General features: G+C 35.5%; 1 protein-coding gene across 6 annotated transcripts in view; it reads left to right on the top strand.

The window, feature by feature from the left end:
• CHL1 (cell adhesion molecule L1 like) overlaps window positions 1-27229 on the top strand; it is a 194788-nt gene that overhangs the window by 116487 nt on the left and 51072 nt on the right. For all 6 annotated transcript variants that reach the window (XM_060161334.1, XM_060161333.1, XM_060161338.1 and 3 more), the window contains exons 3-9: window positions 2464-2569; window positions 5466-5653; window positions 16481-16603; window positions 17667-17837; window positions 18791-18838; window positions 20634-20754; window positions 25305-25489. In XM_060161334.1, coding sequence (XP_060017317.1) covers window positions 2464-2569; window positions 5466-5653; window positions 16481-16603; window positions 17667-17837; window positions 18791-18838; window positions 20634-20754; window positions 25305-25489 — 942 coding nt within the window. The remainder of the gene's footprint in view (window positions 1-2463; window positions 2570-5465; window positions 5654-16480; window positions 16604-17666; window positions 17838-18790; window positions 18839-20633; window positions 20755-25304; window positions 25490-27229) is intronic.

Below are 27229 nucleotides of genomic sequence, written 5' to 3'. Positions count from 1 at the left end.
CTTTTCTTAGATCAGTGATGATATTAACAAATGTGAATTTTTTAAATTGTATAGTGATGTGTGTCAGTATTTGGAAGATCTGTATAACTCAGTGAACCAATATTTTTTTCCAGATGAATATTGTATGATGTTACAAAATCATGCACGAATTAAAAAGCACCCATGGATAAAACACTTTAATGACAGAATATGAAAATTTATCCATATGGTTTCAGATTCCATATTGCAGTAAACCTTTAACCACTTGGTGAGTTTCGGTGTACTATCCAAAAACAATGCCCACAATAATCAGAAAGGACTATAAAATATGTCACCCTTTTTCAAGTACATATCTGTATAAGGTTGAATTTTCTTCATTTATTTCAACAAAACAACTTACAGCAACATGTGGAATATAGAAGTAGATATGAGAATCCAGCTGCCATCTATTAAAATATTAAAGATTTGCAATAATGTAAAACAAGGCCACTTTTCTCATTATACTTAGTATTTTTGATAAAATATTTATTTTAGCAAATGATAGTATTAAATGAATTAGTAAATATTTAGAAGATTTCTCAGTTTTCATTTCTAACATGGTAAATATTATTAAATGTAACCTACGTTTACAAAAGCACTTTGGGATTTCCTATAATTTTTAAGAATGGAAAGGCATTCAGTGACCAAAAAATCTATTTAACTGGCTTGAATCTCTAATTTTACAAATGAGAAAACAGAGTGGTTCAGGGCCTGGCTCAATGTCACAGGGTTTAGGGCCTATTTGTAACTCCACTGTGGAATATTACCCATGTGAATCACACTCAGGGCCTTTCTGCAAATTGCTTTTCTCAAAGGATGTTTGCCAGAATCAGATTCCTGCTACTGAACCATTTACATTTCCTTGTGAATTCAATCCTGTCCCCTGACAGAGGTTGTTAGAACTGTACTAAAATTGTAATGTCTTAATTTGAAAACTGTTGAGTGTTCCATGACAGTAGATCTTAACATATATCATGATCTGTGTCCTATTTTAAAACTTAATCCAAGTTTGTATCTTCAGCGTTAGTACATTTATTTTATAATCATAATTCTCGGCAATGCCATCCAGCTGCTTGAATTGGTGAGAGACAAAGTCACCCCATACTTTGTAAATTTGTCTGGAAGGTACTTAACTTGTCAAACACTAAAAATGTTTATCACAATGAGGGAATATTTATTTGAATATGTGGAATCCTTTTAAAAGAAACCATCATTTATTAGCTATTATTTTTATCCTAATGATTATTAGTGTTAAATTCTATAAGGGGGAAAAGTACCCTCAAGCTTCCAAGTAGGAAAAATATATTAAAAAATGTGTGTAAATGGGAAGTTACAAATAAACAAGCTCAGGGAAAAATATAACAAAAGCAATAAATGGAAATAAAAATAAAGAGGAGGAGGGTTTTTTTTTTTTTGCTAATTATTAATGAAGTATCTTATTGTTTTAAAATGCTATTCTTGAGACTTCCCTGGTGGCACAGTGGTTAAGAATCCACCTGCCTATGCAGGGGACACAGGTTTGAGCCCTGGTCCGGGGAGATCCTACATGGCGCGAAGCAACTAAGCCCGTGAGCCACAACTACTGAGCCTGCGCTCTAGAGCCCGCAAACCACAACTGCTGAGCCCACGTGCCACAACTACTGAAGCCTGTGCACCTAGAGCCTATGCTCCGCAACAAGAGAAGCCACCGCAATGAGAAGCCCACGCACCACAACAACGAATAGCCCCTCCTCACCGTAACTAGAGAAAGCCCGCACGCAGCAACGAAGACCCAACGCAGCCAAAAATAAATAAATAAATTTATAAAATGCTATTGTTCGTTGGCGGCAAGGATGTGGCAAACCAATGTACTCATGTTTGTGGTAATTAGCCCCTTGTGAAATATTAACATTTATCCATAGTCATTACCATTTGTGTCCATGCCTGGAAATTTATCATGTCACTAATTCAATAAAGGAAAAATCTGTATGCTTGAGGCTGTCTATTGAATGAAAAAATCTAATGTCCAATAATAAAATTATTAAATAAATTATCAAATACCAATGGAAGAAATCATACAGAAGTAGTAAATTAACTATAATGTCTTACAAAACTATAAATAAAAAACAGAATTGTCAATGACCGAACCAAGTAAAACTGTATAAACACATCAACATAGATGAAATGCCAATAATTTAAACATAGATGTTTTAAAGTTGTTACACTGTTACGTTATTCTGGCATTAAATAAGTTATATGGCAACATGAATTGATGGCAGTGAAGTATATTCCCTACAGCTAAATACATTTTGCAAAGAGGAAGTGAGGTTCGATAAGTTTCATTCTTTTATAATCCTTGTACTTACCAATATAGAAAGTGTGTTTATTTCAAAGTATTTCTGTTGCAGCTAAACTACACCCAATTATTGGAGAGCATGTTATTTAAATACATATTTTAATATTTAGTTCAACAGGTTCCAACAATCATAAAACAGTCAAAAGTACAAGTTGCCTTTCCTTTTGATGAGTATTTTCAAATTGAATGTGAAGCTAAGGGAAATCCAGAACCAACGTGAGTATTTCCTTCAAACTAAATAATTGTTTAAATGTATACAATCCTTTATATTAATTTTTACTCTAATCAGTATAAGCTTATTGGACTATAAGTCTACATATGATTGAAAGTAAAGATTTCCAAATGAATGATAGCCATGTCTATAAAAATAAAGTTTGGTTATTTACATATGTTCTTTTGCCAGTTAAAATTACTTTTATCATAAAATGTCTTACGTTAAATACTTAGCATAGACTTTGGCATTGTGGAAATATTAAACAATTCTTTACCTTATGAGTGAACAAGATAGCTAGAAAACAGAAGATACCTTATTCTGATGAGTGAAAGGTAGCATTTATTAAGCCAAAGTTAATATATTTATAAATGATATTCTATACATAGTTATTATTGCATGTCTTTTAATGTAACCATATTGTATTCAGTGAATAGGTTGTTACTTGATATATTTTAAGTTGTCATAGAAATGTCGACTCATCCTAGATGGCAGCATACAAATGACGTGGGATATTACTATCTAGAAACAATTATTACTGTAGGTAATTGTAATCACTGATGAAGTTTTTTCTAAGTACCTCCCAGTTTGGAGAGAAAGAAATGTGCGTGTATTGAGATTAAGGAGGGAAAAGATGTGGGGAGAATTCAAGATTTTAACGTTCTACGAACATATGGGTACCAAGGAGGGAAGAGGGGGGAGGTGGGATTAATTGGGAGATTGGGATTGACATATATCCACTATTGATACTATGTATAAAATAGACAATTTATGAGAACCTACTGTGTAGCACAGGGAACTCTACTCAGTGCTCTATGGTGACCTAAATGAGAAGGAAATCCAAAAAAGAGGGGATATATGTATACGTATAGCTGATTCACTTAGCTGTACAGTAGAAACTAATACAACATTGTAAAGCAATTATACTCCAATAAAAGTTAAAAAAAAAGATTTTAAAGTTCTAAATGATTCTGGGAAGCAAACCTACATACCTTTATTGATTTACCTGATCAGGATTATTTAAAATTGTAATGTGAATAACATTTTTATTGCCTGATAATTGGATATTTTAAAAATTATTAGTGAATCATTAACATGTTAAATTGTCATTATTCACTGGCAAAAAGCAAGATTTTACAAATACGAATTAAGCAGTCAATCATTATTCTTTTTTCAAGGTGTAATTAAATGCCTATACAAAACAGAAAATATTACAAAACAAGAAAGAAATATCCCATCACAATAGTAAAAGGAGCAAATCCAGCAATTTCAATAGTAACAGCAATATCAACAAAATGTAATATGAACTGTTTAGCATGTACATTGCAGAGTAGGATAAAAGAAAACTTGAATGAATGGAAAGATATAACATGACACCAATTGGAAATGCTTAATTTTGAATATGTGGAGTTATCCTAGTCAATATATTGGAATTTTAAAGAACGGATTCTATGTGTTCTTTTGTAAGTAAAAGCAGTAAAAACATATAGAGAGAAAAGAAGTAAAAGTTGTTGTCAGGAGAGAGGCATGCTCCGAAGAAAAATATGGGTCTCTTGAAATTTTGTTATTTTTGAAAGAATATTAGATTATGTAAGACTGTGTTGTCCTGAAGCAAATCTAAATTTGCATGGGTAATTCATATATAAAATACTAAATAAAATCTTAATTGGGAAGTCATATATCTGTTGGATTGATAAAGATTTAAAAAAAGGCTTTTTACAGCCTTGTCCATAGAAGTGACTCTGTTACATATGGGGGTAGGAATTTGTGTATGTTTTTTCTGGAATACAATTCTGCAATGTTTATCAGAAGTGATAAAATATTTCTTATGTTATTGGTTTATCAGTTTCATTTTTAAGGAATTAACTTAATGAAATATTTGGATAAGTACCCCCAAAAATAAATATGTAGGGTTTTTTGTAACAAAATTGTTCATAAAAGGGAAAAATGGAAATGGTTAAGTAAGTTAAATAGTAACTGTAAGACAGGAGATAATGTAATAAAATCTGTCTTTAGTAACATTGTAATAATTGGAAAAACTCACATGGAAAAATTATACATCCATTGTGGTCTCAAATATGTTACAGCTATGTCCAAAAATATTGATCATATATGACCAAATTTAATAGCACTTGCTTGTGTGTTTTTGAATTTTGAGTGAGCTCTTCACACGCGCGCACACACACAGAGACGTATTGTATATTTATATTTTTTAGTCTCCAAATATTGCAGTCTCTAAAATACTAGTAAAGATCCTGCATTATCTTTCTAATTGGAAAAGTTCTAAAATATAACTTTAAAAAGAACAGAACAAAACCTATTTTCACCTTTTTTTCCTGTCAGTTATCACAGCTTTTTCACGGCTTGTTTCTCAGTCAATTCTGGCTGCTGTAATAAAAATATCACAGATTGAGTGCCTTAAACAATAAACATATTTCTTACAGGTCTGGAGGTGAGAATACCAAGATCAAGTCACTGGCAGATATAGTGTGTGGTGATGACCTGCTTCCTGGTCACAGACAGCGGTCTTTCCCCTGTAACCTCACATGATGGAAGGGAGCAAGAAAGCTCTCTGGGGTCTCTCTTATAAGGACGCCAGTCCCATTTGTGAGGATTCCACCCTCATGACCTAATCACCTCTCCAAGGCCCTGCCTTCAAATACTATTACAATGGGAATTAGGCTTCAACATACAAATTTTAGGGGGACATAAACCTTCAGTCTATAGGAGTTTGTAAGATTTCTCAGATTCTTCAGAGACCCTTTTTTGTATTATATTCAATTAAATATGTAAATATATACTTTTTTTACTATAAAATATCTGTTTCCTCATTTCTGTACATTTGTTTATAAGTAAGAAATACGATTTTTCAGGATTACTAGTTTTAGTTTTATCTTACAGATTTTCGTGGAGTAAGGATGACAAGCCTTTTGATCTCTCTGACCCTCGGATAATTGTATCCAACAACTCGGGAACATTTAGGATCCCGAATGAGGGACACATATCTCACTTTCAAGGGAAATACCGCTGCTTTGCTTCTAATAAACTGGGAATTGCTATGTCAGAAGAAATGGAATTTATAGTTCCAAGTAAGTATTACAGTAGAGATTTCATTTAATGTTTTAATGAAGTTTAGCAGGCGTTATACTGGGCTGCAGTGAAATAACAGATTATTCCTTTAATCAGCTTATATAGGCCTTATATTTTATTTATAAGGGAAATTGTCTTCCAGATCTTGATGCTTAGAAGTGGATGACCTTGAAAACAACATAATTTTGCTGTGTTTCAGTAATAATATATGTAACATGGGAAAACAATAGTATTTGTTTTGCCTCATAGGATAAAGTTAAATATATTAGTTAGATTTGGCTAAATTATACTGCAGTCACAAGTAATCCCCAAGCCCTCGTGTTAACACAGGGTTATTCCTTGATGATGCAGTTTGCTGTGGGTCAGGCAGCTCTTCAGGGCAGCTGTTCTCCTTGCAGCCACTGGGCGATCCAAGCTAATGGAGATACCCATCATCCTGTGTCAGCACCATGTGAAACTTGTGCCATCTAGGTCAAAGAGTGGAGGACAGAGAACGTTGCTTCCAACAACAAGTTACACAGGCAGCTTCTACTCACAGTTTGTTAGGTGGGGGCAGAGCAAATGGCATGGGCCCACTTAAGTTCAATATTGTGGGTGCCCCCTAGGAGAGGAGAACCAGTGATTAGTATATTGTAGTAATATTTTCCATAAATCATGATCATGGAAAATTGCAAGCTCCTTTACTCTTAAGAGTGTTATTTATCAATAACTATCCCAAAGAGTAAGCAACTTCATTATCAGATCTGGCCTCTGCAGCATGGGATCTCTGATGACTGACTTCCAAGTTTGGTCATTTATTTTCCCAGATTTTAAGGTATCCAACACTACTTGATTCTAACCAAAGGGTTTACAGAAAAAAATCTTAGGTATAAAACTGTCAAGAGTTGCTATTTAGAAATTTCTTCCTGCAGAGTTCTAGACACTGAAGAGACTCAAAGTCGTAGACCTTCCAGGATATGGACAGTTTATGCTGGAGGAGCAGAATGTACACAAGCCTTGGAAAAACAAATAATGAAAAACATCTGTGCATTATCCTCAAAGTTGGGACAGGGAACTGGGTTTAAATTTCTTTAAGCTTTCTATATATTTTTCTAGAGGAGAGAATATAGCTCAAATTTAGACTCTGACAGGTAAAATATGCATCTTAAAATTTATAGAATAATTACATTAAATGTACAGAGCAAATGTGAATGATTATCAAACTATGTGGTGTGAGGAAGAACAAGGCAAGAAAGGAGAGAAAAAGAAAGAAAAAACTATAGAAATAAATCTCAATATCTCACTCATTAAAGGTGAAAGTAGATAGACTAAATGCTCCAAAATGTTTTAAAAGCTATAAGCTATTTACCATATAACACATCTAAATCACAAGAAAATAGAACTGTTGAAACTGAAAGGATGGAAAACATGTCCCATCTTTTGAAAACATAAATAGATATCTTGAATAAATATGTTGAGTAGGTAAATACTATTCAAAAGAAAAGTAGGTATGGCTATATTAATATCAGTCAAAATAGACTTTATTTTATAAAGGCTTCCTGGAGATTAATGTACTAGGCATATATAATACGAAAATGTTTGAAGCAGGAAAAGGAACTACAAGGGCAAAGAGAAATATCTACCATAGTAATGAGAGATGCTAACATATCTGTTTCATTATTTGGTAGCTCAAGCAGAGGAAACATTAGAAAACCCATAGAAGATTTAAAGAACCCATTTATGAGCTCTAGCTAATGAACATGTATCGAACATTATACCTAAAGCTGCAGAATGTTTTTCAATATTTGATGGTATATTAGCTAGGAAGTAAATATGACCAAAATACAATGGAGAAATCAGTATTAAAAAGAAAATTAGAAAAAGTCTTATATCTTTCAAAATTAAAACATGTCTAACTCAAAGGCCAAATAAGAAATGGCAAAGGAAAACAGAATGTATTGTGAAGTGATGATAGTAGAAATTATGCTTAACAAAACAGACTTGAGGCAGCTAAAGTATTACGAGGAGAGAGATTTTTTCATCTTCAAAATACTTTAGAAAAGAAGAGGGGATGGAAATTAATAATATTAGCTCCTTCATTTTCATCTTAAAATTGTTACCTAATAAGTTATCTTTAGATAACAGGTTAAACTTCAAAAGAGAGCGAAGGGGAACAATAGTATAGAAGCAGAAAATAAATCCAAGAAGGAGGTATTAAAAGTACACATATTTATTGAAAAACATTTTTAAAAGATATAGATGTGGAAAAAAATACCATTTTCACTGATCTGAAGACTCAGTAAAGCTAAAAGTTGAATTCTTCATGACTTGATGTATAGAATAATCAAAGTCAAAACTCTCTAGTTTGGTTTTTGTTTGTTTGTGAAACGTGACCAGTTTGATTTCTAAATGTATTTGAGGAACACAGTGCAAGGTTTGGTAGAAACTTGGAGAATGTTAGGAGGTGTTGGTCTTATCAGATAACAAGACTCAATGTAAAACTCAATGTAAAATGTACTGAAGCCTATGGTTTTGCACAGCGTTAGACAGATGGGCCAGTGGAACAGCATGGAGGACCCATAAACCATCCCTCATATATGTGAAAGTAGTGTGAAAGAGCTGGCATGGGCTTTCTTTCTTCCTTTCTTTCCTCCCTTCCCTTCCCTCCCCTTCCCTTTCTTTCTTTCTTTCTTTTCTTTTTCTTTTCTTTCCTTCCTTCCTCCCTCCCTCCCTCCCTCCCCCTAAATGGTATGGAACAACTGATTATCCACATAGAGACACACTTATTTCAAGTCCTAGGTCACATCATATAAAAAATACATCCCAAGTGGATTAAAGGCTTAACTTTGCAAGGAAAAAAATTTTTTTAACTTAGAAAGTGATTCGGACAAAGTATTTATGATATCAGGGTAGAGAAAGATTACTTAAGACAAATTAAATCTCCATTAAGGATAATTTGACTACATTTGATTTTTAGATTCCCTTTTCATCAAAAGACCCTAAGAAGAAAGGGAAAAGGTAAGCCACAACCCAGAAAAAAAAAATCATGGCCAATGAATATAACTAAAGATAATACTAATGTATTTATAAATAATTTTACCATCCTCTAAGAAAAAAACAAAAAATGAAGTGGTAAAAGACATGAACTTGCACCTCAGACTGGTATGACCAATAAAAATATGAAAATGCTTTTAATATCATTAGTAATCAGAAATAGATTTACTGTAACTCAAATAATAAAAGCATTTGATCCCACAAAATTGGGAAATATAACAGTCTGAGAGTAACAATTTTAGGTGGGAATGTGCAGCTACCAAAACACGTATCCACCACTGATGAGAATAGTTTACTGCTTGGACTGTGGAGAATATTTGTCACTCCTCCTTAATTAAAGAAGTTCTCACCTATGACCCAGAAATTCCATTTCTTTGTTCACGTGCACATGCCCCTTACCCACGTGCACCAGCAATAGTTGTGGTAGCATTGTTTGTATTTTTTAAATATACTGGAAAAAACTTAAGTTCTTTCGTGATAGAATGAAATAATTGTGGTATATTCATACAAGAATTACTACTCAGCAGTGAAAATTGATGAACCTTAAGAATATGCTGAACAATAAAAGTAAATCTTAGAAAAAAAAGGGTGATTTTATTTAAGGTCGGTCAGTATATGTAAAAATTAATAGCATATTGTTCAGGAGTATCATTTCATATGGTAAAATTATAATGCAAAGCAAGAAAATGATGAAAACAAAATTTAGGACTGTAGTTACCTCTGATGGAATGGGGAAGGGATAGGATCTGCACCAAACAGAAAGATAATGGTGATTTTATGTTTTTCTTAGGATGGGTGGTAGGTAGAGTGTTGTATTTCTGTTTTTTTATTCTTTACATTTATTTTATAAATGACCCTTTAATATATATAAAATTAATAAGTATGTAGCATACTGATTTGTCTTAATTAGATATTCTCGGTTATTAAGTGTGATATTATAGAATAATAATGGACAGAGCAGTGGCATACAGTGTTGAAAATTGGCCTCTGGAGTTTGGGTTTGAAATGATAGTAGGAAATGTTCATGAATTCTGGGTCAGAAAACTGGTTGAGAATCATAAAATCATATAACTATAACTATACAGCTATACTTACAGTCTATATTATATAACTATACTATAGTCTATAACATAGAACTGTAACTATACAATATATATCTAATTGACTGAAATAAGATGGGAGAGAGGGAGGGAAAGGGAGATGTTAAAAATCTGTTGTAGAAGACAAGGCATGAGGGTGATCCCTAACCTGAATTCTAGTGGTTGCTATGGAAACACAAAGGAAAAAGGCAGTAGCTAGACCTATTGCAGAGAAGGAAATGGCACACTTTAGTATAAGATTCTACAACGAGGATTTTAAAAAAATGTTTTCTCTCATTATCTAAGCAGACCAAGTGAAAACATGAACAATGTAAGGATAATTCTGGCCAGAATCTGCTAGTATTGTAGTTAAGAGATGAAGAGTTGAATCTGAGCTATGTAGTGGGTAATTGCTCCATCTTTTCTGCTGCTATAGAAAAGAGCAAAATAAATTAGGTTTCTTATGCATCATTTCCAGCCCCTCCTGAAATTACTTCATCATCTAACAGCTTTCTGTAATCATTTACATGTTGAATAGGACTGCCACCCCAATTCTTAGGAGTTTATAAATCAGAGACCATTTAAAGCTTCCTACGACCTTTATCAATTGATTCTTCTCTTAAGCTGTAAAGAATTGATTCTTCTTTTATATTAAACTTTGTAATTTGAGGTTTAGAGTTTGTATCTCTCAGTTCTTAAACTTTTCTTTAGACCAACCTTAAAGGCTTGATCCACCTAAGTTTGAACACAAGTACAGTAGCTAAAAATCTGATTATTACTCCCTACAAACAGACCTTTATACACAATGTTTACTTTTCTGCTTTTAACAAAATTGCAGTTGAGTTTGCTGAAAAAAGAAAGAGTAAAAGAAAACCAACCAACCAAACACAACGTGCTATTTTCGAACATGGGGAAAATCATTTAACTAAATGGATTTTCCAAGATATGGCATGGAGAGTTAGTGAATTATTCAACAGATCTTTATTAAGCTCCCTTCATGTGGCAGACACTCTTCTAGTAATTTGAGATATAGCAGTGAACAAAACAAAGCCTGTACCAAGAAACTTAAATCCTGTGGGTGTGGTGAGTGGGTCTGGGGAGAACGTGAGCTGTTTTCTTGCCTTCATTATGACAGACGTCAGTGGAGTTAAAAGGATGCTATAAATAATTGTTTTGGCTGTTCAGTACTATCCATCCTTCAGGGCACAGATCAGCCTTCTCCACTTAGCATTCTCAGTCCGTCTTAGCCTATACTAATTTTCCTTACCTTGGATTCTTCAAATAATTTTTGAAGTATTATTTAACATCATAAATTTTATGTGTTTAGGTACACAATCGGGGATTTTTTTTCATAAAAAAATTTTAGTATAACTATCATTAAAAGCCTGTATTAGAACATTTCCATCATCCCCAAAAGATTCCTTGTGCCCATTTGTAGGTGTTCTCTCACCCCAGCCCCAGGCAATCACCAGTCTGACTCTTGCCTCTATAAATGTTTTTTCTGAACACGTCTTGTAAATGGAATCATACAATATATGATCTTCTGCATCTAGCTTCTTCCACTTAGCCTGTTCTTTGTGATGTGTTCGTGTTGTAGGATAAATCAGTAGCGTGTTCATTTTTATGGCTGAATAATATTCCATGATACAGGTATACCACATTTTGTTTATCCATTCACCAGTTGATAGCCATTTGGATTGTTTCTAACTTTTGACTATTACAAGAAGAAACGTTAGCAATAATTAGTAGTGTTAGGAATATCCATGTGTAAATTCGATGGAATTTTAAAAGCATTATTTACTGTTCGGGGGACTGTTTTGAGTGTTACATGATTAATCAGGTTGCTTAGAAGTGAGAAAGATAGCATCCTGTCTTCTTCTTCCTCCTCGACATTGTCTTGATGCTGCATGAATGCATATTATCGGTGATTGACTTATTAGTTCATAGACTAAAGAATAAGAGAATAAATAAAAGTAATAATGCAATATCTACACACTATTAAAGTAATGTAAGAAATGGCAGGCTTAGGGATGAAATCATCTGTATACTGTTTTAATGGAAACCGACTTGAATTTTTAATGTGCTGGGTTTCTACATTTGTACAGCTTCCTCAGATTCCTCAGGTCAATTTCCTTAAGACATATCTTGGCTATTTACTGCTCTGATTTGGGAGGGCTAGCAAAAGCAGGGGTCCAGTAGCATATGTTAACTTCTTCTACTAATATACGCAAACCAACCAAAGAAGATCAATTTGTTCAGTTGAGAGTGCAACTTAGAGTTTTAAAGGTTTAATTAAGGCCCAGGATTTTGCTCTCATCCGTCAGAGTATGTGAATGACTAGAATGAAATGGGCTGAATTGGTTGTCCTTCCTTACTGTGAATTCATAGACTGAAAGGCAATGTTATTTCTCTGTACTTCTAAGTGGGTTAATGGGGTACACCACAGGAAATGGGAATCAATTAAATCTCTTTGCAGACAGAGACTGGTGTTAAGGGTGATACAGCATGTGAGCTCAGTAGCACGCATTCATGATAACGGTGCCAGACTGTAAGCAATTTGCCGAGCACATTCAAGGGAAATGAAATGCACTCAGAAGCTCTCCAGGCCAGTCCTGTAAACAGTGAGAAGTCAAAATAGATAAAGTTCTTTGGCATAGGAAGGGCAGTACAGAATAATTCATTAAACAAGTCATAGGTTCTCCATGAAATATATAGTGTTTCTTCCCTCTGGCCCCCTCCCTAGTTTCTTTAATAAAGTTAATTGCAAATAGTTGCATAAAATTGCAGAAGTTGTTATGATACAGGCTACACGAAAAACCAGAAACAGCAGCAAAGGAAAGCTCTTTGTCTCTTTGCCCAACTCATCTCTGTACAATGTGGCTGGGTGTACCATGCAAAGTGAAAACATTTGAATAAGAGCCAACATATACTGAGTGATTTTTAAGTGCCTGGCACTATGTTAATTGATTTATATGAAATTGTTTATTTAAACTTTGACGCAAATCAATGTATTGGGTGTCATGACAGTTTCCATTTTATGAGTGAGGAAACTGAAGCACATTAAGTAACAGGTTCAGGTCACATAGTAAGTGATGAAGCCAGGATTCAGCCCTAGGCAGCTGGCTCCAGAGCAGTGTATGACGCGATGCTACACAGTGTTGCCTATGCTTTGATCATTCTGTTGACACATCTTCTAGATGAGTTAGAAAGCGTTATACTTCTTTGTTGAACATACCTTGGCAGTGATTATCAGACTCACAGAGAGGTAGAGAATATAGGGAGATTTGATTTTATTCTTTGGGTGCCAGAGAAAGATAATCTGTAGTTTACATAACTTGATGGTGGTTCAGTCACCAGTATCTTTTCATTGAAGTGATTAGTTAGAAAGATTTGTATTTAATTAAATTACTCTGATGCCATTTCATTACAGTTCTTTACCGTTAAGTGTGTTGGAATGGTGGGACTCTACAGATTGCTCTTAAGAAATTTCTAACCTAGTGAGACTTTTGAGGACTCCAGAGAGATGAGTTGAAAGGATTCTAGGATGCCAGAGAAAAGTAAAAGGGGGCACAGAAGGGTAAAGATATTGGTCTGAAGCTACATAGCCATTAGTTTTAGTGTCTGGGCTAGAGTCTAGTTTATCCTGTAGGCTATCCTATAGATAAAAAATACTTTTTTCAGAAGTCTTCTGTATTTCAAGTACAGAGATGTTATTTTTTTCAGTATATTAAGTTGAAAGAATTAAGATGATGAGTTTCAAAACCAATTGTCAGCACCTCAAGTTGTAGAGCCGCTAGAGATTTTGTATTTGCAGGTTTGCCATGCGTTGATAGCTCCAATAAGAAGACTAGCATGCAGCTACTTTGTCTCTAGGAAAGGTTTTTCATGCTAGATGGGTTTTCAGGAAATTGTACCCTTGGAGTTGTTACTAGAAATCTGTCTGCTACATTGAATAATAAATGTGGAAAGTTACTGGAGAACAGTAAAGAGATGAGTGCTATGATTTGCTTGATTTTCTGATGCAGGTAGACTGATAGGGACAAAACGTTTATAGCTTCATCTAGACTTGATTATTATGGGATTTCCAAACATTTTTAAAGCCCTACTTAGGTAGATGCTGATGTCAAAGTTGGTTCTGATCCCTTTGCAAAGAGACCATTCCATGGTCAAGTCCAGTCTTACTGAAACACAAATTATTTTGTTTTTGGTGATGATGGAGCACTTATTTGAAATGTTTTGGTAAGCTAAAGCAGGGTAGTTGGCTCACGCAAAAGAAAAACAATTGTTTACAATTCATTTTTTAAAGTATTGCATCTGTCCAGACTCAACAATGCTAATGTTTATACCAGAGAAACACAATTAGCAAAAGTCATTGGTTGGAGTTATTTTTAAATAGACTCATTTCTTTATTTGAATTAACTTCATGCCTGCTGTTAAGTTGGAGTAATTAAATTTCACATTTATCTGTGGATGTTAACATGTTCACTTTTTAGCTTTGCATCAGGCTCGCTAAATAGTTTCAGAGTCAAAGAGTAAGACATAAGAAAACCTGACAAATTTATGTCCTTTACAGTGTTTATTCTTAGACCTTAAATTATTAAATATATAAATATTCTTCCTTGTTTCCAGGTATTAATTTCATCTTTGGTTAAAGCTGTTCCAAAGATTTATGGTGTGTGTGTGATAAAGGTTTTGTAGACTTCTAAATTTTATTTTATTTTATTATTGATGCCTTGGAAGCCAGTTGAATAACGTAGTTACATTTTTGTAATTAGAATTTTATAATGTAGATTTAATTAATGCAAGATGATAGTGCTTCACTGGTGATACTCTCTGTTTGAATTATTAAATTTTTACTGAAGAGGAGGCTTTCCAGTTAGGGCTTTGTGCAACTTCATTAGCTACTTTACAATAGATACCACCCAGAAAACTGTATATTCATATTTGGCACTGTAAAGTTTGCTGGTTATAGAACAGGATTACGTGCTCCTTCCAGTTCCTAATCTATGTTTCCCTTCCTCTTTTGCTGCTCGTATCTGTATATAAACAGATTCAGTAACTGCCATGCAACACAGCTAACTTCAATACCAGCAAACACTGGGCTTCAGTTATAGCAAGTTTCAGTAAAAGGTGATTTGAATTTGGAGCTTAGGGTACATACTAGTTTTGTAAGTTACTCTACTTTACTTGCATAAGGTATACTTTCTGCAAAATGACTTGCATAACATTTGTCCGTCAAAGCTAAGTCTTTACCAAATAGGTGGTATTGATACTTTATCTACAAGGTAAAGGTAGGGAACGTACTCAGCATTCTTTCCCATTTTTTGATGGAAATTTCATGCTACCTAGAGCAAAAGGATGATTCCAATATAGTTACCATCTCAAATGTATTTCCAGACTCACCAGGAGAAATCTGTTACAATGAGTTGACCATGAGGGAATCCACTGAGGACTGTTACATGACTGATGCCTGCCTTTTGAACTGGCAAAGGCAGTGTAATAACCACACTGCCCCCTGCAGTGTTAAGCCTTGAAAGGTCCTTGAATTTAGACAAAAAGCAATTCACTGTAACCAGCTAGTGCATGGATAGGAAATGTCAGCAAATTCCCTCAATCACTAAAGAGTTAGGTTAGGGGGTGAGGCTCAAGGGAACAAATATACAGGAACTGCACGAAGCTTCTCAAGAAGAAATTTTACAATGAATGAGTATATCTTTAGACTCCCAAGAATAATGATAATCTTTTGTGAACCATAATTTAAGAATGAAATACAGAGACGGAAAACCTGCTAATAAATTCCATCAGGTCAGGAAGGTTATAAGTACCTTCTTAAGGTCCTTCTCGTCCATCAGAGTCTGAGTAATTCTATAACACAAATTCCCATAACAAAGTGGAAAGGTACAAATAATGTTGAGGAAGAATATATCTTGAATATTCCTAAAACTATTTTATAAATCACTTCATAAGAACATCAAGCACTGGTGTCAGATTTCAACTTCTACCCAGTTGTGACTTATAGTCCCAATGCATTGATTTTTAGGAAATTGATTCCAGCATGGGAAAGAAACAATATGCTGAAATACTGCAAACTCTCCTTTCCTACATCAATTCCATTTCACTTAATATTTCATTTACTGAGAGTGATTTCAATGTGAATGACTCTGTCTGCCACATATAGTGATCATGTTTGGCTTTTCATTGCATTCATACTGTTTTCCCCACGTGGGCTTTGAATTGTTTATTTAGTTTGATTATGCTCTGAATGGAATATTTGCCAATCACATTCAAGGGCTTTACAATAAAGCAAAAGACAGAAAATAAGTATCTCCCTAAAAATAAATCACAGGGTTTGGAGAAAAAAGATTCCTTATCTATCAAAACTTAAAACGAGCAACTCCTGTGACTCACAGCTTACATCTCTGCACAGAGAAATAGGCACAAGCATACTGTTGCCTTATTGATGTCAGAGCAAAAACGTTTGTTGTCTACAGTTACAGATGCAGAAATATTTTTAAGGTTGTGTAAGGATGCACCACATATTTTTAACAGTATTTTCCTCTGCAGGAGAGATACGAGAACCAAGATTTGGGGTGTTGAATTTATTAAAAATGCTCTAATTTTTAAAAAGAACGCTTTAAGATATTACTTGTAACGTTAAAACATTACTTGTAACATAAATTTTAAATAATGTCTTTAAATGATTTTTTATACCAGATGTTCCAAAATTCCCAAAAGAAAAAATCGACCCTCTTGAAGTGGAGGAGGGTGATCCAATTGTCCTCCCGTGCAACCCTCCCAAAGGCCTCCCACCTTTACACATTTATTGGATGAATATTGGTAAGTAATGTTCTGTTGTATTCATAAGGGGACATTTTAATTTCATGCATCATGTAAACTAACATACTGATAACTAACATAAAGATAAAAAATTAATATATGGTTGTCAATGTGAAATCAAGTAGATTTTAAAAACTATTTCTATCTGTTGTCTTCTCTAAGTTCTAAATACACATGAAAGCACTAGAAAACCACTAAATATGTTTCTTGATTTTGTCATATCTGGAAAGAGTAGAGGATTTATTTTATTGATGTGATAAAGTATGTCTATGAAGGAAATACTTTTGGTATTCCAAACAATTTACTTACCTTTGGGATATTATCCATGTCAAAACTGAGGATGGCTTGTGTCTGTGTTGCTAGCTTTAAATTTCTCTTTTAATAATGTTGTACCCACTTCGTACAGTGACACACATAGAAATTAGTATTAACTTTTGTGTTTAATTTGTCAAAAACTTTTACCAATTCTTGAGCTGGAATTCCAGTTTCTTGTAAAGCCTACTTCTGGCATGTTGCCTTAGCAGCGCTCTGTAAATGTTTTCCCATTGTGTCCCACAGAGAAAAATAATAATCGTACAGCATTTGAAAGAAAGCAAAAGAAGCTACTCTTGGCTGCAGCCCAAGTTGCAGATTCCGTTCATCTTAGAACTTTCCAGGCTGCATCCATGGAAGAGAGATTAATATCTCAGACACACTTTTGTGGAAATTTGTTTTAAAGATACATGGTCCTAATAAAATAAGAGTAATAATTAGGCCATTATCTGAATTGGACCAGTTTTCAGATAAGCCAGTGCAGACCCATAAAGCACAGGTAGAGTCCTGGATGGTCAGGGGAGGTAGAATGCCCAGACTGATAAGTGCACTCCCAAGGGTTTTGTTATTTTTTGTATTTTACTTCTTACTCACTAATTGCTTTTATAGTAAGACCAGACTTGAGAGGAATAGGAAGAGCCGACATGAAAAATAAAATAAAATTAATATAAAGGAAAGGATAATGAAAAAAGGAGATGAGACATGATAAAGGACAGTTGCCCCTTTTAATGACAAGATATTTCTTTTCCAGAATTAGAACACATCGAACAAGATGAAAGAGTATACATGAGCCAAAAGGGAGATCTGTACTTCGCAAATGTGGAAGAAAAAGACAGTCGGAATGATTACTGTTGCTTTGCTGCATTCCCAAGATTAAGGACTATCGTGCAGAAAATGCCTATGAAACTAACAGTTAACAGTTGTAAGTCCAAATAATTTCTCGTGCCAGCATGAATGGGGGATACAAATGTGTCTATAATTTTATTCTGGTTGAAGCCAGTTAGAGCTGGGTTGATATTTTCCACCAGTGTTTAGTTCAACTCTAGAGATGTCATCTCAATGAAAGAGACATCTGCAGCTGTACATGGACGGTAGCTCTGTCTCCTGCATCCAGAAAATCAAATCTCAATTCACAGTACAAATGTATTTCACTTGACGTCTGGAAGGTCTAGTCATTTCCCCTGGGCGAAATACACGAGGAAATTCCAGGGACTTTCTAAGCAAGTCTCAGGCTCTGGATCTCTGTGATTTTGGATAAACCGGCAGGCTGACAATGTGGAAGAAAAGAACAGAGTCAAAAATAAAAAGAAGCAGTATTACGATTTTTATCACATCAAGCTTTTTTGTCCTTCCCAAATTGGCAAACTTATTTGAATTGCTCCTCTTTCCTAGTTAATTCTGCAGATGCCAGTCTGGGTTCCTACATTTGAAAACAGTCCTTATTAGTGGGAGAAAGAACCATAGATTCAAAGGGCAGAGATAATCTCCAGCAGTTCACTGACTGAGTAATTGGCTCTGGTGGAGTCAAAAGTTGGCATGACCATTCCATTGTCTAATTTGGTTCATAATTTTTTCATCATTGTGTGTAGATTCACTATGCCAGGGCTTCACTATGGCATCCTTTTGGCAACCTCAGTTCTCTTTAATGGAGCTATAATTTGTATCTTTTCCACCTGGATTTCATCTGTAGTAGTTCAAGATTAAGCTCGTTATAAATGTTTTTCAACTATATCCCCAAAGGTGCTTTTCTAGTGAAGCATGGTTATATCTCATTTTGTAATTTTTCTAAGAGAAAACTATGGCTTTTCATTCTGTTTTGATATCTGCATCTACCATTATGTTTGTGAGTTTTTTTCTTCCATTTTTTTATTTCAGTAAAGCATGCTAATGACTCGAGTTCATCCACAGAAATTGGTTCCAAGGGTAAGTTGATGACATGCAGAATGTTGACATTTATTTTCACCTACGGTAGCTCATTGTCATCTTAGAATTTGAATTTTTCCTTTAATACCGTCGTGAGTTTATTAAAATACTAATATTCTTAGTAAGGAAAACTCCTTAGCGTAGAGGGTTCTATTTCCTCCCATCCCCATTAAATATATGTAAAAAGGAGTGATATTTATAAATGCATAACTATATAAATACACCTATATACTTATAGATGGTATAATTAACATAAGTAAATACACATATATAACACATTTTTAATGGAGTAATTATTATAGGTCTCCCAAAATGTCTCTCCTGGTTGATCAGCAGTTTGGTTCAGAGATGTTACATGAAGAAAAGGAAAAAGGACTGGTCGAGTGTAACAGACATAGGGAAAGCGTTGGGTGTAAGAAAGTTAGATGGTTATTTTCCGTGCAAGACCTCTTGGAGTACTTAATATACAACTGTCCATTGTGACTCACTGAGAAAGAATATAGGTTGCAGCATTTTCCAAACTCATTTGTCTATGAAAAGGTTTTTATTTTTTTGTGTTTCCCATAGAGCACTTACCACAGTCGTGTTCTATGGAAGATGGCTGAGTAAACCTGAATTATATAGTAGGCTGTTTTTTTGTAAAGAAAAGAATCATTTGTTTGAATGTGATAAATATTCCTTTTAAAATTGGCACCAGCATTGAACCCTCCATGCTTAGATATCTAATATACCGGTAACATCGGCAGGGCTGGATAAGGGCTCCTCTTGGTACACCCTCAGTTTGAAAATGGACTGACTAGGTATATATGGCCAACATCATTTCCTTTGAGGTCAATAAAACAAACATATATTGTCATATCTTTCCAGCAGTCAGTAAAAATCATTGCACATACTACATGTGCAAAATTATTTTTCAAGAAATAAACTCTTGGAAGGAAGCGATAGCAGGCTACACAGAGCTGCCAGTAATTTTCATTCTTCTACTCTGACAACAGCACGTCACCTGTTTACTCTTTGCATATCGCGTCAAATTACATTGATATTGGATGTGAAACATAATTTGTGTGAACACTTGGAAATGAAATCAAAGTTTGCATTGAAAATGGAAGTTTCCTCATTTTCCATTGTATTTGAAAGTATTCTTAGGAAAATAAGAAATGGAACATTTCCTTACCCAGTTACTGAGAATGCTTCTGAGTCTTTCCTACAACAGTGTTTGTCTTTGAGGGCCTGAGACTGCAAGTAGAGTCACCTAAAGAGGTTGATAAATGCCTGGTGTGCACCACAGGCTTCCTGAATCAGAATTTCTGGGTGCAGGGCCCAGGAAGCTTGTCAAATATTTAGGCACATTTAAATTCAAGAAAAATACACATGGCCATCAAACATGAACATGTATGATTAAAATGTAGAATATAAAACCATTGACTGTCAATTAACTTAAGGGCTTTCATCAAGAAACTAATTATCTTGAACGGTGTTTGAACTTCTGAATTTGAAGATGTGGGTTAAATCATAACCTTCATAAAACTTGATGCAACACTTACTTAATGCATCTGAAGGGCAACCCATGCTTCGTGGTATGAGTGGAATCTATTTAAATGGGAGTATATTAAAATGTGTGAAAAACATGTGAAGTAAATGTGTGAAAATAAATTAAAATGTGTGTGTAAATATACATACACACACATAGGTCCATATGGTTAAATATTTTTTAAGAAAGATTGAGTGCCAAAGGAGTTTACTTTTCTTAGTTTGGAAAAAAAAAAATCTGAGCCTTTTCTGTTCTGCTTTGTAGCGAATTCAATCAAGCAGAGGAAACCCAGACTACTGTTGCCTTCTCCCGAGAGTGGCAGTGAGTCGTCCGTTACCATCCTCAAAGGGGACACCCTGCTGCTCGAGTGTTTTGCTGAAGGCCTGTGAGTAACTTGACCCCGTTCCTGATTTTTTCCGTTCTGTTCTGTAAAGAATAAGGTAGCAGTGAAGGGTGTGCCTGCATGCATCTTTAAAAATGATTTCTTTAAAAAAAAAAATCCTGCTACTACATCCCTGGAGGAAGTAATCTGCACTTCACTCTACAGATTTCAGGCTGTGACTGAGATTGATTTATAATTAGATCTCTGTCAGTTGGTGAAAGTGTGAATGGAGGTGTCAGTGACAGCATTCTCCTTGGCTCAGTCAGCAGTGGGATGCCATCCTTAGAGCATGAGGTTGATAGGAGTCCGCCCATCACTATTAGTGCAAGGTTTGTGTCTCTCTGCTGTATTGTCCTGCCCCTGCTTGTTAATGTCTTTTCAGGTTCCTCGGAGCCCTGTTTATCTGTTATTTCACCCACCTGTCCTTTGCACACAAGCAGGTCCAGATCATGCAATTTAAGAGAGTTTTACATCAGAACTCATGAACCACACTTTTTTCACGACTGAAGAAATAACACCTTTCCAAATCCTCCAAGTAAAGGCTAAGGAGTCTTCGCTTGGTCACCTCTTCTCTTGGTCACCTCTTGTGACTTTATTGAGTAACTACCGTAAGTCAACGTAAACAGGGACCATCTTAGTTAATACTTGGTCATACAAGGTCACCTTTTTCCTATCATCATCCTTCTATGCTTACCACCACATACCCATTCCTGCCATTGGGAATACCATGAGAAAATACATTCCACCTTCCTAGCACCCAAGTTTACATAATCAGTTCGTAAACTAAGGGCTTTGCATAGCTGGGCGTCTGGTTCATGGACTAGAGTTTGAAGTTCATACTCATTCATAATCCAGCGTATATTCTGAATGGGTGGTTTTAAATTGGATTATGAAGAAAAGGAGCAGATTTTAATGGTTTTACAACCCCTAAGCTTTGTAAATTTCTCTTTCCATCCAGCAGAAATATTCAGGTTGCTTATCTGTCTTAAATTGCCAAAGTGTATGATCGTAAATTAATTAGACGTGCAGGGACATGGCCTCTGTTTGGGAATTTGGTCTCTGTATTATGTGAGGAGATGAAAGACTCAGGTTCAGTTTGAATCATGTTGGTAACTGCCTACTCTTTTGTTCTTATACATATGCGTTTATAGTGGTAGAAATTAAATTCTTTCAGGGTTCGTCACTATTCTTGGTTGACTCTTTGGGCAGGGAGAATATGTCGGTAATCCTTTTTTCCTATTTCTCACAAATGCTATAACTTACCTCTTGAGTGTGCCGGCAACTATATGGATTGTCTTCAATATAATAGAAAGGCTCTCACGTGCTTTTTGGAAAATGCAATGTCATGAAGCAATATAGAAGAAGAAAGTGAACGTCAATATGTGTTGTCTTCGGGAACTTGAGGATGCCTGATGCCTTGTCAGAAGCGTTTCACCTGAAGTGGTTTCTTCTTACTCATCGTGGGTTTGGGTTGGGAATCCTGGCTGACCTGGTTGCCTTTCAGGTGAAGGTGATACATTGTAAAACTTTTAGAGTACCTGAAAAATTTTCTCCTTAGAAGTTTTAAAGTGCCGTAACAAATATAATTATAACGAGGACATTGTCCTCTTTATTATGTGTCAGACGGTACGTTTTGCCCTTTACATACATTAGCTCATTTTTTTTAACATCTTTATTGGAGTATAATTGCTTTACATTGTTGTGTTAGTTTCTGCTGTACAACAAAGTGAATCAGCTATACGTATACTTATATCCCCATATCCCCTCCATCTTGCGTCTCCCTCCCACCCTCCCTATCCCATCCCTCTAGGCATTGGCATATGTACATTAGCTCATTTTATCCTCACTGTTTCTCATGACAGTTATTCCCATTTGCAGCTTAGGCAAATGTAGGCCAGAGAGTTGAATTCACCTCTCTACACTTAGTATGAAGGGGAGGCTGGGATTCGATCCTATTTGTCTCCTAAACTCTCTCTAAATTTAACTCCTTTGGCATATTTCAAGCAAATGAACTGTTTTGTTCAGTTAAAGCCAGGGTGAACAAAGGATGGCATTACCCCTGAATCTAAAGAAGTGGGTTATAGTAGATGTTTCAGAAAATGGCTATTAATAATGAAAATATTGATACTATTAAGTAAAATGGGAAGGCTTTCACAGGGAAAGGTTGGAGGGTTCAGATTCTACAGATTCTGTAAGGTGGAAACTGAGAATAGTTAAAATGATGTTGTGAATTTCATTCAGAAAAGAAAAGCGTTCCCTCCCCAGAGGAAGTGCAAACAGTGAGTCCCTCAGTGGAAAAGACCATATTCATGGGCCAGTGCACACTCAGTCACACCCTGTGAAAGCTTCAGTAGGATTAAAGGCAAATTCCCTCTGCTGACTGTTGGGCTCAAATTTTCTCTCTTTTCTCTCTGTTTCGTAAATTCACGAGTTTAAGCTACGTACGATTCTTTTGCAAACAAAGGAAGTATAAGAATTAAAGTTGGCTGGGCAAAGACCTGAACAAAAGCTTGAGATGATGACATGGTGTATATTTATGTATAAAAATGGATTAAGCAATATATTGTCCTTCAAAAATTTATTGTTCTAGTGCTGTTAGTAAATGCTTATTAAATTTAAAAAAAAAATTAGCAAGAATATCGCTGGACGTTCTTGCAATGGTATAGATATGTCCTTAGATGAATTATGTCTCATAGTCCTATGATACTTACAGATAATCATTTTATCCTGTTCTTTCAAAGAATAGGTATTAGAGGATCAGACTGGTTTCCAAGGCCTAACCAAAAAAAAAAAAAAAAAGATTTTACAGCAGGTGAGATGCTTGTACTATTAAAGCATGGACTCACGAAAAACTCCTGATTTGGAGCAACTGAGGTCCAGAGCACCCTGTAATTTGGCAAATGGCCATTTTGACAGATGGAGTGCAAAGCAAGCAGTTAGGAGGCGTGGGTTATGCATCCTGTTGGGTGGTGTGCTCGGGAAGCCACCGGCTAACATACTCTCACAACTGCCTGTCTGAGCATCATTACTGTTTCCTGCAGAAGTGTGCCATGGACCGTAATCCTGGTAAAATAAAAGGTAGTAGTTCCAGATCTGTAAGGCTGATAAGTACTTGAGCCTCGAGGGAAGGGGAAGAGACTAGATGTGTGTAAAAGACCTTCATCTTTACCTCTCATATTTTTTGCATAATAACTGAATTAGTTTAACCACCGCCTAACAATACAATTTAAGATAATTGACACAGACAATATGAATTGTTCAATTATTAACTAGTAACTAAGTTCACTACAAGCCTATATTCCAAGAATACGTGGTTAGAAAGGAAAAAAAAAGAGTTGGAAAAGCACAAATAAAATAGAACACATTGATCGAAAGAACAAGTTTAGTCAGGCAAATTCAAGTTCTAATGTGTCATTTAGTACCCCAGTGACTTTAAACAAATTAACTTCTTGAACTTGAGAATCCTCACTGGTAAAATGATGATAATAATGACCACATTTAGAACATACTCAATAACTTTCAGGTATTAATGATAAAAAGAAATATAGTGGGAAGGAAAAAAAATCATCAATAAAAGCAACAAAAGTGTCTTCCACTCAGTCATATAGCCCAAGTGAAGAGGAGAAAAAAAAAAATCCATCAGTTAAAATCAGGCATCAGTGTTTTCCACATCATTTTTAAATCACAAAAGTCTAGAGGGTCCCACTTCTCCCAATTGTCTGGTTTTCATGAGATGGGATTTTTCTGTTTTAAACGCAGCTGGCTTGATTCCTCCTTCTTGTTTTCTACCCAAATAAGGTGGAAAAATGTTACTGTGTTTGTGTGTGACAAGTTATCAGTCTGGTTATTGTTTTGTTCTTTTATCACTTGTTTGTTTTGCTTGGGTGATCTAATCTTTCTAAGCAAGGGAGATGTGGTTCATTCCTCTATTGGTGTATTCCCCATCAGGGTGGAAAGCTACCTGGGTGGCCAGGTCTGTGCTGCAGAGCCCACCTTGCCCTATAATGAGCTATTCCTTGTTCCAGACAGCACGTTGGGCCCCTGCATCTGAGTCTTATTGTCCAATATCAGCTTCATAAGGATTAAAGGGGGTACCACAGTTTCCCGCTGCTCGCTGTTGGGCCTTACTTCATCGTGTTTTTCAAACTCTTCTAGGGAAGAGGGCCGTTATTTCTGGCCCTTTCAAACCACCCACAGGGAGATAGCACACTTGAAAAATACCTTGTAATATTTCTACAGCTCCAGTAATCTGTCATTCATCTAACCATATGTATTCAGCACTTACATGGAGTTAGCCCTCTCACTAGAGGAAATAGAGGATTTCTGAGGAAGCAGCTTAGTGAAGGAGCTTGCAATGAAAGAGACTTGATCCAACCCTGATGTTCACCATGGATGGTGGTGGGCAGGTCTGTGCACTGCGAAGCCTGATGTTTTTCAGTGGAACTCTGAGTGCAGACCTGAAAGCACCACAGTGAGGGATGTGTCCTGTGGATTTCTTTACTTTTTATTTTTCACTTAAAATAAATGTTTATCATTTATGTATTGTTTCACAGACCAACTCCACAGGTTGATTGGAACAAAATGGGAGGTGATTTACCAAAGGGAAGAGAAACAAAAGAAAATTATGGCAAAACTTTGAAGATAGAGAATGTCTCCTATCGGGACAAAGGAAACTATCGCTGCACAGCCAACAATTTCTTGGGATCAGCCATTCATGATTTTCATGTTATAGTAGAAGGTACGTTTCCCACGTTGATTTATTTTTCTTCTATTTAAAAAAAAAAAAAGGAATCCATATGTAGTCGACCTCTAATGCATATATGTTAAAACAAGTAAGCTGTTTCAACTTTTAATTCTAGAGAAAGCAGTGGAATATATTACACTTCAATTAATCAGGTTTGTCATTTACCCCACAAAACCACATAGAAGGGACAAATGACAAGAAAAAATCTCTGGTTAGGGACTGAACACAGATGACTTCCATTATTTATTTGAATAGTCACTAAACCTAATCTCCTATATCACCATATTACGAGAAGAAAAATTTATTTTAATATACATGTGACACTGCATAATATGAAATCTTAAGTAAGCCTTACCATGGGAGAAAGTATGATGATGGGCCTGGAAGAGACCTTGGACTTTCCCAGTCCTGTCATTAACGTCCTGTGTCCTTGAGCAATTTACTTCACCTTTCTGAACCTCCATTTCTTCACCAATGAATTGAGGGAGTCAGACAAATTATTGTCTTAGTTCTTTCTTATTTTGGGGTCCATATCTTGGGTTCAGATGATGTTTAATATGTTACTAATGGGGAAAGAAACCCAGACAGTATGGTGTAAGTGTTATTTCTCTGTCAAAAGGTCCAGAAAAACACGTTATATTCAAGTCATCTTTCTGTAAACAAGCCTTTTGAGCAATGGAAGTTGGGCTCTTGTTCGTTGTACTCATAGAAATAAGTAGGTGATGATGTCACCATTTAAAAAGACGGTAAGCCACAATATGTAGATAGCAGGGTTCTGCCTGCTGGGCAGATATAAAGGTTGCCTAGTCATCCTGTGAATTTGATTGATGCAGACTATTTTCTGTGCTTCTGATCACATTGAGGTTTCTGTGTATGGTTTGCTTGACTGTATTGATCAAATTAATGGGATGATGACTGCATTTGTACTTATTTAGTGCTGTGTAGGCTTAACTATTGAAAGGAATGGTCTCCTTCAGGTTTCCATTCAATGAACTGGTGCTCTAAGGCTTCCATTTTTATTCCAATAAAGTTCACCTCTTAAAGCTTCATTTTGCACAAGGAATGCCTAAGTGTAAAGGCCGACAGTTTTAATTAGTGGGAAAAAAAATACTCAGACACAAATTATATTCACAAGTAAATGTTAATCATGCTGCTGTTTGGAAGAGCAGCGTATTTCCAAGACCTCTCTCAACGTGTGTGATTGGTTAAGTTAGGAAGAATGAAGAACCAAAGATGAGAATATCGTTTCCCTTAGTTCCACACAAGCAAAACCTGTATAGGAGAAAGCCTAGTATTATGGATAAATAGCAACATTTGCCGACAGTGACATATTCCTCTGACATTAAATTATTCACTAAGAAATTCAGAGAGGAAGAGTTTGAGAGATTTATTTTTTTTCTCTAATTTTAGTCATCGTTTGATGCCTCTACATAATATGGCTATACCATGCAACAGGGGTGTGTTTCTGTAACTCCTGACCCCGCCCCCGCCAGCACATACCCAGGAACCAGACAGGTCTCACTGTTAGCTGCTCGTACTCCGAATTGCTGACTATTAGAAATCCTTCCAGATGGCTGGAACATTGCTACGGTAGCTGAATATTTTAACAATCTGGCCATGGTTTTCTTGACTAGAAGACTGAAGCTTTCAAAAGAACTGCAAAGGTTGCAAAAGGAAAAAATAGATCAAGGATGTAAAATTAATTACACAATTTAAAAGGTTGACTATAGGACT

Source organism: Lagenorhynchus albirostris, chromosome 10, assembly GCF_949774975.1.
Source record: "Lagenorhynchus albirostris chromosome 10, mLagAlb1.1, whole genome shotgun sequence".
Lineage (NCBI taxonomy): Eukaryota > Metazoa > Chordata > Mammalia > Artiodactyla > Delphinidae > Lagenorhynchus > Lagenorhynchus albirostris.
Note: the sequence above shows the minus strand (reverse complement) of the source record. Positions and strands in the feature narration are given on the sequence as shown.